The sequence below is a fragment of the Coenobita brevimanus genome, chromosome 31 (assembly GCF_032717465.1).
Source record: "Coenobita brevimanus isolate Jiangsu-jjx chromosome 31, ASM3271746v2, whole genome shotgun sequence".
Lineage (NCBI taxonomy): Eukaryota > Metazoa > Arthropoda > Malacostraca > Decapoda > Coenobitidae > Coenobita > Coenobita brevimanus.
The window spans coordinates 28,700,343-28,719,967 of NC_136984.1; the positions used below are offsets into that span (position 1 = coordinate 28,700,343).

The 19,625-nt window shown below is 39.2% G+C and overlaps 1 protein-coding gene across 2 annotated transcripts in view; it reads left to right on the forward strand.

Moving 5' to 3' along the window:
* LOC145395437 (uncharacterized) overlaps positions 1-19,625 on the forward strand; it is a 121,685-nt gene that overhangs the window by 88,582 nt on the left and 13,478 nt on the right. Inside the window, exon 3 of one of the 2 annotated variants that reach the window (XM_080269039.1) lies at positions 8,236-8,350. In XM_080269039.1, the coding sequence (XP_080125165.1) occupies positions 8,236-8,345 (110 nt within the window). In that variant the 3' untranslated portion in view covers positions 8,346-8,350. The remainder of the gene's footprint in view (positions 1-8,235; positions 8,351-19,625) is intronic. The other variant, XM_080269037.1, reaches the window with a different exon arrangement.

Below are 19,625 nucleotides of genomic sequence, written 5' to 3' on the forward strand. Positions count from 1 at the left end.
AACTTTACCATTCATATCACCAATCAAAAACACTCTCTCATTCCATCCAAACTTTTCCATGCACACTTCTACATTTGTCCAGAATTCTTCTCTCACTCTTCTAGCACGATCTTGTGTTGGCGCATACACACACACAATCGCCCACATTTGTATTCCAACTTTCAACTTTACCCACACAATCCTTGACCCAACTGATCCATACTGTCTTATGCTCTTCTTCCATCTTTTACTCACAACTATACATACTCCTTCCTTTGCCCTCTCATTCTCACCTACTCCTGCACATATACCCCATCCATACTCCCATTCTCTCACACTTTCTCCTCTCCATTTTGTTTCAGTTATTCCACATACATCCACTTTCGCACCCTCAAGCACCTGGACAATCTCTCTCTCTTTCACCTCATCATTCGCTCCTCTTACATTCCAAGTACCCATTATCAAGTCCTTATTATTAATTATATATATAAATGATTTAGACTTAGGAATCACTAGCAGGATCAGCAAATTTGCCGATGATAAGAAAATAGGGCGTATCATTAACGCGACTGATGATTGCCATATCTTACAAAAGGACCTCGATATATTGTCCACATGGTCTAAAACTTGGCAAATGGAATTTAACTTTGAAAAATATAAAGCACTTAACATAGGCAAGACCATTGGAAATACTAAATACAACTTAGATAACAAAGAAATTAGCAAATCGGAATGCGAGAGAGATCCAGGGGTTGTGGTTAGTAACGACCTCAGACCAAGGCAACAGTGTATTAATGCGAGAAATAAAGCAAATATGGTCCTAGGATTTATTTCGAGAAGCATGAGCAACAGGTCATCAAAAGTAATACTGCAACTTTATCTAGCATTAGTAAGGCCACACTTAGACTACGCAGTACAATTTTGGTGTCCTTACTATAGAATGGATATTAACTCGTTAGAAAATGTACAGAGAAGAATGACAAAAATGATACATGATGTTCGGAACCTGTCATATGAAGACAGACTGAAAAGAATAAGTCTGCACTCGTTAGAGAGGCATAGAGTAAGAGGAGACTTAATTGAGGTGTTTAAGTGGATGAATGGTATAAATAAGGGAGATATTAGCAAGGTACTTAGTGTGAGCATACAGAATAGACCTAGAAGTAATCGTTTCAAACTAGAAAAATTCCGTTTCAGTATGGAAATACGTAGAAACTGGTTTGGTAATAGAGTAATAAACGAATGGAATAAGCTACCTAGTAAAGTAGTTGCTGCCTCTTCCATTGAGAGTTTCAAGCATAGGCTAGATAAGCATATGACAAATAGAGGGGTGAGTATAGAAAAAAAATCTTATAACCAATACTAATTCACACTTTTTCCTTTTCAGGTTACACTATGATAGTCTCTATTGTCCTTTCACACTTTCCTATAAAATGTCCACTCCAGTTTCTCTATAGTGCGTGGTGTTCTTTCTGACTTATTCCTGACGGCTTCGGCTGGGAGGTTTGGAGGGCGGGGGAGAGCCTTCTTCTTTGCTGTCTTTATCTCATTCAAGTAGTTCAGTTACTCTTCTAGGAGCTGCCTAGCATGGGCCAACCGGCCTACTGCAGTTATCCTCTCCTCCTATATTCTTATGTTTACTATCCATATCCTTCAGCATGTAGAGTCAGATCTCGTATTCATTGTCAACTCTGTAACAAACAGCCTCGAAAGGACCATAAGGTCTGTTGCTGTTTGAGTTCGTTTATACTCCTTTATGCTCTTCATGGCCTTCAACAACTTCCCATCTACTCCATATATTCTTAATACTCTCCACAATCCTTGTCTATCCACCCTGTCATATGCTTTCTCCAAATCCATGAGGGCTACATATAACTTCTTTCACTTTTCAAGAAACTTTTCCACTAAAGATCTAAGAATGAATATCTGATCTACACAACCTCTTCCTTTCCTAAAACCTCCCTGTTCTCCAACTAATTCCTCTGTTATTTCCCTAACTCTGTCAATAAGTATCCTGCCATATAATTTTCCACTTACACTAAGAAGGCAAATGCCCCTATGATTACCACACACTTACTTTTTCCAGCTTTTCCTTTGTACAGGGGAATAATTATACCTGACTTCCAATCCTTCCGGACTCTACCTTCTTCCCAAGCCAATATGTATCTTCCACATCCATTCTACTACTATCTCTCCCCCATGCTTCAGCATTTCACCACACACTGCATCAATTCCTGAGGCTTCCCCCATTATAACTTTCTTCATTGCTTCCATAACTTCCATCCTGCTGATTTCTTCCTCTCCTCTCACATCCCTCCTTCTCCTAGCCATTCCCCAGCCACTTATACTCCCATTACTTTCATTCTTTATGTTCAACAATTCATTGAATTTTTCTCTCCATCTGCTCACTTTTTCTCCCTTCTCCATTAGTAACCTACCATTTTTATCTTTCATTCCCCAACTAACGTTTTTGGCACCCTGTCTAACTCTCTTTACCACTTTCCAAAACATTTTCTTACATTCCCTCCACTTTACACTCAAATTCCTTCCAAACTCCTCATCCACTATCTTCTTTCTCTTACTAATCTTTTCACCTCTCTCTTCCTCTCTACACATAACTCTCTCTTCCGTCTCTCAACTTCTTCGATGTCCCTGTTTTTCATCCACTCACTATATGCTTTCTTCTTTTGTGCCACAGCCTCTCTCACCTCTTTAGTCAAACCAGGGGATATTATTGAGTAGTTTAGAAAATAATTCGCTAGGGAAGAGATGTTAAGGAGCCTCCTTACCCGACGCTAATGCATGCCACTGACTGTCCTGCTTTTCCTTCTGTCTATAAACTATCTATCACTCTATCTACATCTATCTATCTGTCTATCATTCTGTCTGTTTATCTATATGTTATCTATCTGTAACCCTCTCGCGGTGACGACCCAGCAAGATGCTTGGAACCACTGTCTGACTCACTTCTTCATTTCTGCAACATTCGCGGCCTTTCCTCTAACTTTCTCTCTGTTGAACACCACCTTTCCTCCTCTGAACCTCACTTTCTCTTCCTAACTTACACTCAGCTGTTTGGGGCAACTGACAGCAAACCCTTCTCTGCATCCTCCTTCTTTCTTTATACTCATTTGAAAGCCAAAGGTGGCCGATGTTGAGTATATGTATGCAATGACTTATCTTGCTCTCGCGTTCCTGAACTTGAATCTTCCCAATTTTCTGCTCTCTGGCTTCTGCTATCCTGTCATTCTCTGACTAAATATACCTGTGCTGTTTACTTACTCCCAAATGCTACTGACTATGAAAAATTCTTAGAGTATCTAACTTCTCAGATGGAACACATCCTATCTATTTCTCCATTCACTGAAATCTACATTCTAGATTTCAGTGTTCACCACCACGTTTGGCTCTCCTCTCCTTTCATTGATCCACCTGGTAAACATGCCCACGCCTTCTCTATCCCTAATGAGGTAGATTAGTTTGTGCAGCACCCTAGCTGTATCCCCGACCGCCTTGGAGAGAGTTCCAACATACCTGACCTCTTCCTTACAACTTATCTTACTGCTTACACTTTTCATCTTTCCTCTTCGTTGGGCTTCTCCGATCACAACCTGATACACCAGAAAGCCAGCCAGGAGGGAGGACGTGTGTGCTGGGCAATCCCCAGGTCCTGTCCTCCTCCCTTACTATTTTTTTTCCAGCCCATACCCCACTGACCAGGCTAATGTATGGCCCGGCCTGCACTATAGGTGCAGGAAATCTTTGACAGAAAGAAAGAATCTTAACCTGTCCTATCACTCCAAAAAGGCCTGTGGACCCTCCCCAGATGCTTCGGTTGTGGCATTTTGGAGCTGCTGATTGGGAGGCTCTGAAGCATTAATTCTTTGATATTCCGTGGAATGATTATTGCTTCCATGGCCGAGGGCCATCTGAATGTACCTTGAGCATTACAGAGGTTGTTCTCTCAGACACTGAAACATACATTCCTTTCTCATATCCTTTTACTAATGCCAAAAAATCCTTTGTTTAATCACACTTGTTCTAATGATGTCCACAATAAGGAGAAGGCTTTAAAAAGGTATCAGAGCCAACCCACTCCTGATTCTCATCTCTTTTATGTTTCTGGCCGGAATCGTGCTAAGCCTGTTCTTCATTCTGCTAAATATAATTTCTTTTATACTATATGCTCTGAACTCTCCAACTGGAATTCTTCCCGCTCCTTCTGGCGCCTTGCCAAACACCTTTTTAACAACTTTACTTCATCATCCTTCCCTCCTCTTTTCCTTTCTGATGGCTCTGTAACTATTTCTTCTACTGATAAAAGCACAAATCTTTGCTCAACTTTTCTCCTCCAGTTCCACCTTAGATGATTTCAATGCTGTTCCTTCATCACTTCCCCCCCTCTGACTTCCTCATGGCTGATGATAAAAGCTCTTCAGTTGATGTATTTTCTGCCATCACTGCCCACAATGTTAACAAGGCATATGGGCTGGATGGGATCCCCCCTGTCATCCTTAAGAACTGTGTTTTTGTGCTTACACACCACCTAGGTAAACTCTTTTACCTTTGTCCATGATCTTGCACTTTTCTTTCTTGCTCAAAAAGGGTAACCATTCCCAGCCCTATAGCTATCACCCAATACCTTTAATATCTTGTGTTTCAAATGTTTTTGAGTATTTTCTTAACCCCTTAACCGCGAGGCGTCATTTTTGTGACTCTAGGGAGCAAGGGATCATACCGTGAGGCATCGCTTTAGTGATTCTGTGTTATTTTGAATTCACCCGGGCTTTCAAGTGGTGGCTTGTATCATCTGTCAGTACTGCCAGTGTCCAGCCATAGTCAGCCCTGCTAATGCCATCTGTACTCCCATCCACTGTTGACAATTTAGCCATTTTTCCCCTGCCCTTGACTCCTCACCTCACCTCCCCTCCATTACCGTCTCCTCCCGCCTGCCCAGCCACACCACGCTACGCAAATCCTGCCCAGCTTTTTTCACTCATTTCATCCATTGAAATGTGCCCTATGCCCTATTCTTATACAAAATAATATAGAAAAAAAAGAGAAAATGTAATTGATTATGCCATACATCTGGAATGGGCTAAGTATCACCTGGCAACACCCCAAGTGCACTTGTTCGCTAATTTTCCCTATTTATTTCCCCTTGAAATATGCGGTATGACCTATTCTCGTAATAAAAATACATTCACCTGGAACTACCTAATTTATTGTGTATTGTCTAGATTTCCTGCCAATCATTTCACAGCATACAAATTAGCAGCTGTCACCACGCTGACAGTGTCAACCCTTCCCTACCCATAATATGCCACATCATTCAGATTACTGTCGTCTTTCGAGGTGAAACCATGTCGGATTCGCGCCCCTCCATTTCCGCCACTTCTGAGTCCACTGCAAAGGGTCCTGTGACCTCTACCTCTACTAAACCTTTTGTGGGAAGGGGTAAAGAACTAAATGACTCTGCTGTGGAATGTGAACTGGCTAATTTATCCATGATAATGATGGACAGTGACTACGATCTTTCTGGTGAATTGTGTGATGAGCCAGTGTAGGAAATGGTGACAGAAACTCCCAGTACGAGTGCTTCAGTGTCCCAAGTTCGTCCTGGCTCCAAGGGAAAGGAGCCCTTAGTTACTGCAAGTGACAGTACATAACATAGGGTGAATAAAATAGAAATGTAAATAATGAAAATAATATAGAAAATGTAAGTAGAAATGTAGTTACTTACTAATATAAGAATATGAGTATAAATACTTGGAGTAATGACAGTAAAAGTGAAAGCTTTGCTTTCTAAGCTAGTTTACTGAACGAGAAAGTGAATGCCTAGAATGAAATTAAACTACTAGTAGTGAAGGAAACTTATGGATAAATATTGTATATATAAATACATGTAATAAAGTACTAGGAATATAAAGTGTGAGTGTGTTTATAATAAATGACAGCTCCGCCTCAGAATACCAGCAGGGAACGAGCGGGGGTGGAAAGCTCGTACGTGCTCATAATGTACATTGCTTTCACAGTGTTTTTTTTTTTTTTGGAGTATGGATTCCAAACTACTTGAAATTCATAGAATAGTGTTTGTAATGATAATATCAGTAAGTGGTAACCATATTACGGGGTATCAGGAAGTGTAAAGTGGAGACTTCGTTACCCAACTTCAAAAGTCTCCACAAGTCCTACGGTATTCGACGAAGTCTCAACAAACATCCCAGGAGAAAACTGAAGGTATTTGCCATATGCAATATGCATATATAATTAGAATATTCTAGGACTAATAACTGATTTTTGGCAAATATTTTTAAAGTCAGTTGGAGCACGTTTATCCCTGCGGGACGGGCATGACGCATTTCCGACATCCCAGCGGTTAAGGGGTTAAAAACATTGTAAAGCATCTTTCCCATCACAACCTTTCTGATCGTCAGTATGGGTTCCGCCAGGGACGCTCCACTGGCGATCATCTCAGCTACCATTCAGACTCCTGGTCATCATACTTTGGGGGCTTTGGCGAAAGCTTTGCACTTGACATCTCAAAGACTTTCGACCGAGTCTGGCATAAGTCTTTAATTTCCAAACTGCCCTCTTATGGTTTCTTTCTATCCTTCTATCTGTCTTCATTTCTAGCTTCCTTTCTAGTCTTTCTATAGCTGCTGTTGTAAAAAGCCAATGATCTTTTGCTAGAGTTATCAATAATGGTGTTCCTCAGGGCTCTGTCCTATCACCAACTTTCTTCCTTCTGTTCATGAATGACCTTCTGTGCCGTATATCTAACCTTATCCATTCATACGCTGATGACTCCACCCTTCATCTTCCATTCACTTCCCACAGTGTCCATCTCAGCAGTTACTTCAACAGACAAGGGATGAAGCTTTGGTATACCTAATGGTTGACTTGGCTCATATCTCTGACTGAGGTAAAAGTAATCTTGTTTTTAATGCATCAAATAACAGCTCTTACATCTTTTAACCTGACAAAATCTTCCACAGGTTTATCCTCCAATTTTTAACAACATCAAACCGAGTCCCGCTTCATCTTTAAACATACTTGGGGTTTCATTCTCTCGGGATTTATCTTGGAAATAACTTATTACATCTCTTGTAAAATCAGTTTTCAGGAGATTAGGTGTGCTAAACCGACTCCATACCTTCTTTACCCCTGCACAGTTGTTGACTTTATACATGGGTTTTATTCGCTCCTGTGTGGAATACAACTCCCATTTGTCGGGAAGCTCCCCACACACAGGTCTTCTCAACAAGGTAGAATCAAAGGCTTTCGTCTCAGTAACTCTCCTCCGTTTCCTGGCTCTCTTCAATCTCTGTCTCTTATCCGTACTGTTGCACCTTTAGTTCTTTTCTGTCGCTGCTTCAATGGTCATTGCTCCTCTAAACTGTCTGCTTCCACTTCCCCACCACTACAGTGGGCGCATCTCACCCATCTGGCAAAAAACTCTCATCCCTTTTCTGTCCAACTCTCTAATGCAAGAGTTAACCATTACTCCAAGTCCTTAATATATGCAACAGGTCAACTCAGGAACTGTCTCCTCTGTGTGTATTTTCTACTGCTTTTCTTCTAAACACAGTGTGTCCAGCCATCTCGAAGTGAACGGATCTTGTATTTGGCTCTGTTATCTTGTTTTTGTTATATCTTGGAGGGAACAATCTTCAGGCTTCTGGCCTTTGGTTCCTTCTTTCCTGTATAAAAAAAATCTATCTCTGTAACATGCAATGTGTTATGTATCTTCCAGACGGTCTATCTTTCTGTCTGTCAGATTATCTCTCTGTCTGTCTATCTGTAACCTGGAATGTATTGTTTATTTCCTAGACTGTCTGTCTATCTCTGTCTATCTATCAGTCTATATCTGTTTATCTGTCTATTTATCTTTCCATTCATGTATTTATTTATATATCTATCTACCAGTCTGTTCATCTATTTATCTAGCTACCTATCTACCTATCTATCAGTCTGTTTATCTATTTATCTATCTATCTATCTATCTATCTGTAACCTCGAGTGTGTTGTGTATTTTCTGGAAGGTCTGTCTATATCTATCTGTTTATCGGCCCTTATATATTTATCTGTCTATTTCTTTATTTGTCTGTCTATTATTTATTTATCTATCTATCTATCTACCTACCTGCCTATCTATCTATCTATCTATCTATATGTTTATATCAGTCTCTTTATCTATCTGTTGATCGATCGCTCTATCAATCTGTAACGTGGAGTGCGTTGTGCATCTTCCAGTGGGCCCGCCACCAGAGTCTGGCCCCACCTGCCGTGGCAACGCCGTGTGGAAGGAAGCGGGAGAGATCTGCTGTTGCTGCAATGAACGCAGTGTGTGTACCAGCTATTAGTGTAAGTTGTGCATTTGTGGTGTTACTGGAAACCTACTCATTATTGCCTTAATTACCACAAACTTATTTTCAGTATTTCAATCTTTAAACACACACACACACACACACACACAGCAGCTACCAAGGAAAGCAGATGTGCGCCAACAGCGCTCCGTACGAGCCAGCACGGCCAGTGGCATTACCTAAATTAGTATCTTTATATGAGTCAAGCTTTGTACCAGGTTAGACTAAATGGTTTTTTATTATTTAAAAAAAAAAAAAAAAGAAGTAGTTTAAACAAGACTTGTTCAAACAGAAAAGAGAACCGAGTAGCGAAAGAATGCTCTCAATCAGCTGATTGTTTAGACTACAACTGCCCCGGGGAATGTAAGTACTCTGTGCTTTTAGTATTGCAAAATGGCCACATACTTTAGTAAAGCAAATTTGGAAAAGAAAAGGGATAAAGGTAGAAAGCAAGATGATGATTTCTACCAAGAACTGGTTGAAATGGAGACGCACAATAGACTGGTTGAACGTGCACACAAACTGGAGATGGCTTTCCAGAATGAAATTGATGAAATAAAGAAGCAGATGCACTTGCAAAAGGAAGAAATAGAAAAACTAGGAAGGGAGGTCAACAAGAAAGACACAACCATATGTGAACTAACAGTGGAACTGAGTACACTTAGGAGGAAAATGAGTGAAATGGAAAGTACCGTAGTCAACCACGAGAGTATTATGGATGAGTTCAAAAATGATACAGAGACAATTAGGCAAGTCAGCAGTCTGATAGACCAGAGCAGTGATATTGAGGAGAAGATAACACAGGTGAATGAAGCTGTGCAAAACTACAAAAATGATGTGGAAACCACGTATGCTGAAATGGTGAAAGTAAAGAAAGACTTAGAAACAAGGGTGGAAGAAAAAAGCATTAAAAAGGAAGTGAAAAGAATAATCCAAAACAATCCAAAGTTAGTCAGAGATTCAGTAGATATCAACAAATCTATAGTAATCACTGGTATAGAAGAGGAAGAAGTAAAAAACAAGATCTCAAGGGACAAAAAGGAGATGGCAAATGTAATGAGATTATTGAAAGAAGTATCAGAGGAAATCTGTAGTAATGACATAGAGGAACACAAAAGGTTAGGGAAATACGAGATAAGCAAATCAAGACCTCTAAAGGTAACTTTCCAGAGTGTAAACACCGTGGAGGAGATACTAAAAAATGCAAAGAATCTTATGGAAAAAGAGGAGTTAAAAACTGTATGGATAAAAAGATGCCTAACACAAGAGGAACTGGAATTACTGAAAGAGAAGAGGGAGGAAGCAAAAAGAAAAAATGAGGGAAGATCAGAAGAGGAGAAGAACAAATTTTTTTTACAAAGTAATAGGATTGCAGGTACGAAAGTGGTACATATACAGGATGGAATAAAAAGGAGGAAGGTAGTAGAACCATGTCATGACAAGTATATAAACAAGATGATAAAGTTGATGTACTCAAATGTGGATGGAATGGTATTCTAAATTATTAGAGATGAATGATTATGTCAGAGAAAATGAACCACATATAATATGCCTAACTGAAACAAAATTAACACCAAGGATATCCAATGACATACTAAACTTAGAGGAATACAATATATGGAGAAGAGATAGAAACTTAAAAAAAGGAGGAGGAATTATAATATTAACTAAGAAAAATCTAAAAGTCAATGAAATAAAACTAGATATACCCTCACAAGTAGAACTGATTGCAGTAGAGATTAACACATCTGAAGGGAAAGTAATTGTAGCCAATTTGTACATGCCACCCAGGTCAAATACATGGGAAAGATACGAATATGAGGACCTAGCAGAGAGTACAATTCAGAGTTTAAGATCATTACTACATAAAATGGAAGAGAAATCGGAAAGAATTATACTAACTGCAGATTTTAATACAAATACAAATTGGAATTCTCTAGATATAATTAGCCAAGAAAGCTATTGGGACCAAAAGCTCCTGGATCTCGTGCAAGAGTTTTTCCTAACGCAACATGGAAACCACCAGAAAAAGAGGACTCGATGTAACTTCAGTGCTAGATCTCATATTTACTAGGCAAGAAAATGATATTGACAGTTTAATATATCACCCTCCATTCGGCAAAAGCGATCATGCAGTACTAAATTGCAACTTCAGGATAGCATATGACATAGTTAACAGCAATGACAGTTACAAAAAGAGCCTAAACTATAAAAAGGAAAATTATCAAGACCTAAAGAAGTATTTCTTAGAAGTTGATTGGGAAAAAGAGCTAAGAGGACAAGATTTAAATGCTGTATATAAAAAATTCTGTGAATTTTATGAAATAGGAGTCCACAAGTACATCCCACAGCACAAAGAAGCAGATAAGAAAATACAGAAATGGTTCAATACAGAATGTAAAAAATCAAAAGAAAAAAAGAGATTTGTTGTGGAGTAGATACAGAAGACACAATAGTGAAAGGGCATATAATAATTACAAACAGGCAAGAAACGATTATACAAGAATAAGGAGGGAAGCCCAAAAACAGTTTGAGGAGGATATAATAAATAAAAGTAGTGATCAACCAAAGCTATTTTACAGCTACATCAGAAGCAAAACCAAAGTAAAAGATATAATACAATCCATTACGGACGAGGGAATCACTTATACACAAGAGAAAGATATTTGTGAAGCACTAAATAAGAATTTCCAATCAGTTTTTATGGAAGAAAAAAATTTTGAGAGGGATTATGTGGAACATGCATGTCCACACATACTACCAGATATACAAATATAAGAAAAAGTAATACAGGAGGAGTTAAGTAAATTAGACAGAGGAAAAGCAAATGGTCCTGATGAAATTTCATGTTGGGTGCTACGAGAATGTGCAAAGGAGTTAAGTAAACCATTTTTTTTTTAATTTTCAAGAAATCCTTGAGTCAAGGTAAACTACCTGATATATGGAAGAAAGCAAATGTTGTTCCCTTATTCAAGAAAGGGAATAGATAAAATCCACTCAACTACCGACCAGTATCAGTGACCAGTGTTGTAAGCAAGGTATTAGAAAAGCTTATAAGAAAAGCTTGGGTAAATCATCTAGAAGAACACAATATGATAACAGAAAGACAGTTTGGTTTCAGAAAAGGAAAATCATGTGTTACTAATCTGTTGAGCTACTATGACAGAGTAACAGACACAATACAGGAAAGAGAAGGATGGGTGGACAGTATCTATTTAGATTTCAAGAAAGCATTTGACACAGTACCACACCAAAGACTTTCATGGAAACTGTACCATCAAGGAAGAATTCGAGGCAAACTGTATTGTTGGATGCAAGATTTTCTCAAAAAAAGAGAAATGAGAACAGTACTAAGGGGAAACTACTCATCATGGAAAGAAGTGACTAGTGGAGTACCACAGGGTTCAGTGCTGCCACCAATCATGTTTTTAGTGTATATAAATGATATAAATAGTAACACTGGAAATGAAAGCTATCTAAATATGTTTGGAGATGATGCAAAAATACAAAGGAGAATTACTAACACAGACTCTTGTAAAGAGCTACAAGAAGAATTAAATAAACTTCATGAATGGAGTAATACATGGCAAATGGAATTCAATGTGGACAAGTGTCATGTAATCAAGTTTGGTAAAAGTGGAAAAAGACCTGGTTGGGATTATACGTTAGGAAATAAAACCCTACACACATCAGAAAGGTAGAAGGACCTAGGTGTGATCATCAATAACAGACTATCTCCGGCTGACCACATCAGTGAGAAGGTACAGAACATGTATACACTGCTTGCAAATATGAGAATAGCATTCACATACATAAATGAAGACATGCTAAGAAGGATAATAACATCATTCATCAGACCAACCCTGGAGTATGCATCAGTAGTCTGGAGTCCTCATCTCAAGAAACACATAGACAAGATTGAAAAAGTTCAAAGGGCCGCTACAAGATGGATACCAAGCTTAAGGGATCTAAGCTACGAAGAAAGACTAAATAAACTGAATCCATCAACACTACAGGAGAGAAGGAAAAGAGGTGACATGATAATGCTATATAAATGCATATCAGGGAAGAAGAAAATAGATATAAATGATTACTTAACATATGGGGAAGCATCAGCAAGAGGACACTGCAAAAAACTGCATAAGAAGAGAGGTGATAAAGAAGTAAGGAAATTCAGTTTACCAAACAGAGCAATTAATCAGTGGAATGCACTACCGAATGAAATAGTGTGTGCCAAAACAATTCACAAATTTAAGGATATGTACGATAAATATGGTTAAGACACGGGACAGTACGAGCTTGACTCATTCCTGTAAAGATACAATTAGGTAAGAACACGCACACACACACGGATAAACCTGAACTGTTAAGAAACTACAGTTACCGATGACATTATGGACGAAAGTCTCCATAATTTGCCTACAAGGCCATCAGTAACTGTAGCTCCGTAACGGTTGACATTTGGACACAGGTTTATAAAACATTATTTGCTTTGAATTTCCCTATCTACCATTCCCAAAGTTATGCCCTTTCCTCCCAGGACAATATATATATATATATATATATATATATATATATATATATATATATATATATATATATATATATATATATATCATCATCAGCCGTTTGAGTGTCCACTGCAGGACCGGCCTATCCCTACCGAAGTGGGGACGATACAGCTAATGTATCTCCACCAAGTGGCTTAGGCTGTCTAGTAGAGATTGTACGTATGTAGGGTGAGAAGAGCTTGTAAGTGTAATTGTTGTGTTGGAGTGGCTTTGGATGTGTGTGTTGTCTGTGAACCAAGTGTAATCGGCCCGCGCAAGCCGACTGGGTGCATACATACTTTATTATATGCGACACTGGTTCAGCCACAGCACCCCTTGTGTCCGCCAATGCAGTACGTGGCCAGAGGAACGCTCGCAAAGTTTTTTACCCTGGCGGGGCGCGAATCCTCGTTCTTCAGTGTATGAAAATACACACTTTACCACTGTACCACAGAGGCTCCATATATATATAAATATATATATATATATATATATATATATATATATATATATATAGATAGATAGATATAGATATATATATATTATATATATATATAGATAGATAGATAGATGGCTCCATATATAGATATATAGATATATATAGATATATAAAGATATATATATATATATAAAAAGATATATAGATAGATAGATAGATAGATAGATAGATAGATAGATATAGATATAGATATATATAATGATGCCTTGGTTATCAGGCATAATTGGTAGCACATCCAGTGCGCGATAACGAACAATAATACTAAAACCAGGTGATTCAGTCTGCATAATCCAACAATCTTTTCAAAATATTGTGTGAGTTGCATATTAGTTTGGCTAAAACAGAGCTTCCCTAAGTTTTCCTGGTCATTCTCCACATTTGCCAGAAAATCTTTGATGATTCCCCCCCCCCCCTTTCAGCTTCAATGTTTTTCTTTACTATGGTGTTACACTTTATAACTAAACTAAAACAAAATCGCAGTAATGATTTTATCAGTGATTAACAGTATGATTATCAAAAATAATTCATTGCTCATAATTCTTTAAAAATATTTCATCACCAGTACATCTAAATTATTTAGTTCTAAACAATTAACTGCCCATAATTCATTCACTCAATAGCTCAATTTCAAAGCACAAATACTCGCACTGCAACACTGTCACGAAGTCTGCATCAGCACCATCTCTACAGTGGCTGGCACACAGTGTGATTTAAGCATCTGTTTTCTTGCTACTAGCTCTGCTATTTGTGGGGCTGTTGCTAACACAGCATATCTTAGATCAAACTCAATCTGGTGCTTGTTTCCAGTCTTAGGTTTTATTGTCAGAAGAGAAAAAAAGCTTGACGCGCACAGATATGTAAGAGTAAATGGAAGCAGTACATGAAGTGTTGTTATCAGGTCCAGGATAAATGGGATTTATTTTCACCCAGAACTCTTTTGGACTTAGGAAGTTGACTTCATCTTTTGCAGAGGAGTTGTATTGGAGTTACGAAAGCTCTTCCTGGATCTCTGTAGGGACGTCATCTACAAGACCTTTGAATGTGTCTCTTGTCATAGCCATGGTAATTTGATTGGTATTTACATCTGTGAAGTATCACTGGAACTCGTCAATGGGACAGTTAAGGTGCTGTATAATCCCTGCCTTTAGCACATGGTTGATGACATCTCTGATGACTTCAGAAAGTCGGTGAAATTGGGCTGCATTACTGTCTGTAATTCGTCTACTCCAGACATGCGGTTTTTCAGTGAATGCATTTATAATGTTTGCTTGGTGGATGATGTTACTCTGACCACCCCGCAGTTTCTGACTGAGCTCATTTAGAGCTTCGAACATATATGCTAAGTATGCCAAATGAGCCTGAAATTATGGCATGTTCGTCTTGCTGAGTAGCGCGTGTTTATTATGACTGGCCAAGAAAGTCTTCACTTCTTCACTAACATCATAAAACTGAGTGAGCATGTTGCCCTTTAACAGCCAGCGGACTTCCGTGTAGACCCACAGGGCTTGGTGTTCAGCATCCATGTTTTCACACAGGTCATGGAAAAGTCGTGACCATTTGATGAAGTTGATTGTGTTGCTGATGGTCTTTAAGTGGGCACTCAGGGCTGCTGGTAATGTATTGGAATCAGAAGTTTCTCTTTGAATCATGCAGTGTATTCCAATCACGCAAGATTCTTAAGTTCAAGTGCCAAGAATCGAGGTCGAGACCCTAACATTGCTGGGGCTCCATCTGTACACACCCTATTAAATCCTTCCGTTGAAGTCCTTTATCAAAGAAAGTTAAAATAAGTTCCATCAATCCTCTCCTTTTGTTGTCGTGACCAACGGACGACAAAAAAGGAAGTCATCTTTGATGTCTTGATCATCAATAAATCAGGCAAAAACGAGCAGCTGGGAAAGATTGGTTATATCAGTGGTGTCATCAAACTGAATGGCAAATTGCTTTGATAACTTTATCATGTCAATCACTTGATCTTTAAATTGTTAACAATATCATCTATCCGTGACTTGATGGTGTTAAGCGGGATTTGCTTAAGTTTGTTAACTGCATCATCACTGGGGACAAGTTCTGCACTATCAAGGATACATGGTTTTATCAGGGTGTCTCCAATTGCATGGGTCTCCTTATTCTTGGCTATATGCAGAGCAACTGCATATGATGCATGTATGGTAGCCTTTGAGGTGCTAGATGAATCCACTGTTATCCAGCCCCAGTCTCTTCAAACCATCAGATTTATGCTTAAGAGTAGAGCAGTCCTTTGCAGCTAACCCTGGGTAAAGCTTTTTAAGATGCTCCTTTAACTAAAATGGTTGCAAGGAATCATTTTCTAGCACTTTGTGGCATATGATGCATTGAGGTAATGCTGTGTCATTCCTCACAGTGAAGGAAAATCCATATTGGATGTAATCTTGGTGGCATCTCTTCTTATTTCTTGGAATGATGATGGATGACCAGTCCACTACCTGTCAAGTAGCAATACCCTAGTAAAGATCAAGGAGAGATAATTATCAAGAAATTAATCACAAGTTACAGTCGCGCTACAAACAAAGTATCTAGGCCTGCTACAAACAAAGTATCCAGGCCTTGTCGATACTGAGGACAAGAAAGCAAGAATGGTCTGGTGTCTGGATAAAGCTTCAAACCCCCTCCCCTCCCCCTTCCGTCCCCTCCCCCTCGCCCAAGTACCACCAAGATGTTTGATCGAGACGTTGCTCACTCCTTTGCATCGCTGCTCGAAACACCTCACGATGCTCATGACATGTTGTAGATTCCACATTACATAAAAACATTTGACGAAATTCTGATTGCACAGTAATGGAACAAAAAACATGATGCAAAAAGGGATAAATGTTGTATTGGTTTCAAATATAAATTTCTGAAGTATTTCCCAAAACATTCAAGCTCTCCTGTAATTCTGTGTGGCAGAGAATCATGTTGTTGGACAGAAGTCATCTTCAGCGAGATGGACAGGAGACAGAAAAACTGACGGAAAGAGACATAACTACGCCTTAGAGAGATTCCTCAAAAGTTTTTCTTTTTTTTTCTTCTTGTAAACATCAGAAGACACATTCAGTAAGCCCAGGTGATTGTAAACCATTCCAGCGTGGAAAAGAAAACACACAGACAGACACGCGCCATTTGAGATTCAGGATGATTGCTATTTTACTCTTGCTAAAGACAAACGATTACATCCATCTTCGGAAAGATTACGCCTCCTATGTAAGACAAACAGATAGACAGACAAATACAGACTGTGGATGATCGATTCACGTTGACTTATTATATTCTTGGTTCCACCAGATGACATGATTCAGATGACATGATAACAGAACCTTGAGGACGTAGAGGAAGACATGATAGGCACATGGGACAACGGACAGAAGGAAAGACAGAGATGCAATTTTTAGTTCACATCGATTGCTATTCCGCTCCTGCTAAAGGCAGACGATTTTATTCAGCTTAAGTGAGACTAAACCCTTTCTGTAGAGGAAGACGTGAAGGTTAATCATGTAGAATAAAGAGAACGAAAGTGAGGCTGGCAGTTTGCGAATTATCGATTGACAGTAACTGGAATGATCAGTTCATATTAACTGGTACTGTATTATTGTTGCTGCCAGAAAATTGTATTTAGCTTCAGTGGAAATACGACTGTCCCGGAGAGGAAGACGCCAAACATATGCAGGCATACACACTGACAGACAGACGCTCTCTAAATCATTTATTCCTCAAGTATACCGATACTTTATTCCTGCCACTTTATTCCTGCCACTTTATTCCTGCCACTTTATTCCTGCAACTGGCTGACAGTTTGAGTCAGCTTAGGGTAGAACGAGCCTCACCCGTAACATATATTCTTTGGCTACTTACTGAATTACATTATTTACACCCACACCCTCGGAGGTAGATCGGATGCTATGTTTTAAGTGGTGTGTGTGTGTGTGTGTGTGTGTGTGTGTGTTAACATGAGTGAGTCATGCTGGTAATGATCCATCTTCCTTCGGTATTTCATCATACGTGTGTGTGTGTGTGTGTGTGTGTGTGTGTGTGTGTGTGTGTGTGTTTTATCAGGAGTGATTCAAGCTCGTAATGATTCGTCTTCCTTCCTTATTTTATCATACGAGAGAGAGAGAGAGAGAGAGAGAGAGAGAGAGAGAGAGAGAGAGAGAGAGAGAGAGAGAATGTTAAATACTACGCCAAAGCTCCCAATGGTGTACTTCTGAAAAGCCCAGTATTCCGGTAGATGGCACCACCATTTGGACAAACACATTCCCCGCGCTGTTTAAAAAGCATATATTTCTTTCTTAAATATCTACACTGTTGTGTAAAACTGTGAATCATAATCATGTCATATACCGTAATATAAATAATACAAACAGAACAGATATACATAACGTAGCGTGAAGTGTTTATATTTATCATAAACGGTAATTAAAATATCACTGACGGCATCTGATGGCAACCCGCCATTTCAGTGGTCCTATATTATTTAACTTTTGCTTCATACTGTCTTGTGGTGCGCATGCGTGAAGGGAGTGAGCAAAATGTTGAGTCCCAATATTTACTCAACATTAAATTTCTGCCCACACAGGGACTGAATGAGTCAGATACCCACTAGGCGTAATTTACAGTCTGAACAAACTATGTATTAAAAACCAAACTTGCACTAAATGTCACCTACCGGAATACTAGCTTTGAAAGGACCCCATCACGCCCTCTACCTGAAGGGGTTAATGAGGGTCGTCTCTTAACTGGGCTAACAAGGTCCAACAGCGGTCATTACACCTGATACACACCCTTAATTAACCCACCTTCATTAAAATGGACTGGCAATTACAGGTAATATATCTTGCGGTAATTAGCGGTCAGTATGCAATTTTCTTAAAGGTAATTAAAGAGCAAGTTCATATATACAGGATAGTCCGTATTTACCGCTTCATTAAAGGTAAATATATCAAGACGTAATTAGCAATCAGCATGCAATTTGATACATGTAAATGAGGAAGTTAGAAGGGTCATTACGAGCCTGACTCATGTTAACAAACACACACACACACACACACACACACACACACACACACACATGTATAATGAAATATGGAAGGAAGACGGATCATTACTACCATGACTCACTCCTGTTAAACACACACACACACACACACACACACACACACACACACGTATGATGAAATAACGAAGGAAGACGGATCATTACCAGCATGACTCACTCCTGTTAACACACACACACACACACACACACACACACACACACAATAAAATATGGAAGGAAGACGAATCATTATACCGGGACTCACTCCTGTTAACACACACACACACACACACACACACACACACACACACACACACACAATAAAATATGGAAGGAAGACGGATCATTACTACCATGACTCACTCCTGTTAAACACACACACACACACACACACACACACACACACACACACACACACACACACACACACACACACACGTATGATGAAATAACGAAGGAAGACGGATCATTACCAGCATGACTCACTCCTGTTAACACACACACACACACACACACACACACACACACACACACACACACACACGCACGCACACAATAAAATATGGAAGGAAGACGAATCATAATACCATGACTCACTCCTGTTAAAACACACACACACACACACACACACACACACACACACACACACACTCACGATGAAATAAGGAAGGAAAACAGATCATTACGAGCTTGACATAGTCCTGTTAAAACATCCACCCACACCCACCCACCCACCAACCCACACGCCAAATATAACATAGCATCCGATCTACCTCCGAGGGTGTGGGTGTAAATAATGTAATTCAGTAAGTAGCCAAAGAAAATCTGTTACGGGTGAGGCTCGTTCTACCCTAAGCTGACTCAAACTGTCAGCCAGTTGCAGGAATAAAGTGGCAGGAATAAAGTAGCAGGAATAAAGTGGCAGGAATAAAGTATCGGTATACTTGAGAAATAAATGATTTAGAGAGCGTCTGTCTGTCAGTGTGTATGCCTGCATATGTTTGGCGTCTTCCTCTCCGGGACAGTCGTATTTCCACTGAAGCTAAATACAAATTTCTGGCAGCAACAATAATACAGTACCAGTTAATATGAACTGATCCTTCCAGTTACTGTCAATCGATAATTCGCAAACTGCCTGCCACACTTTCTTTTTCTTTATTCTACTTGATTAACCTTCA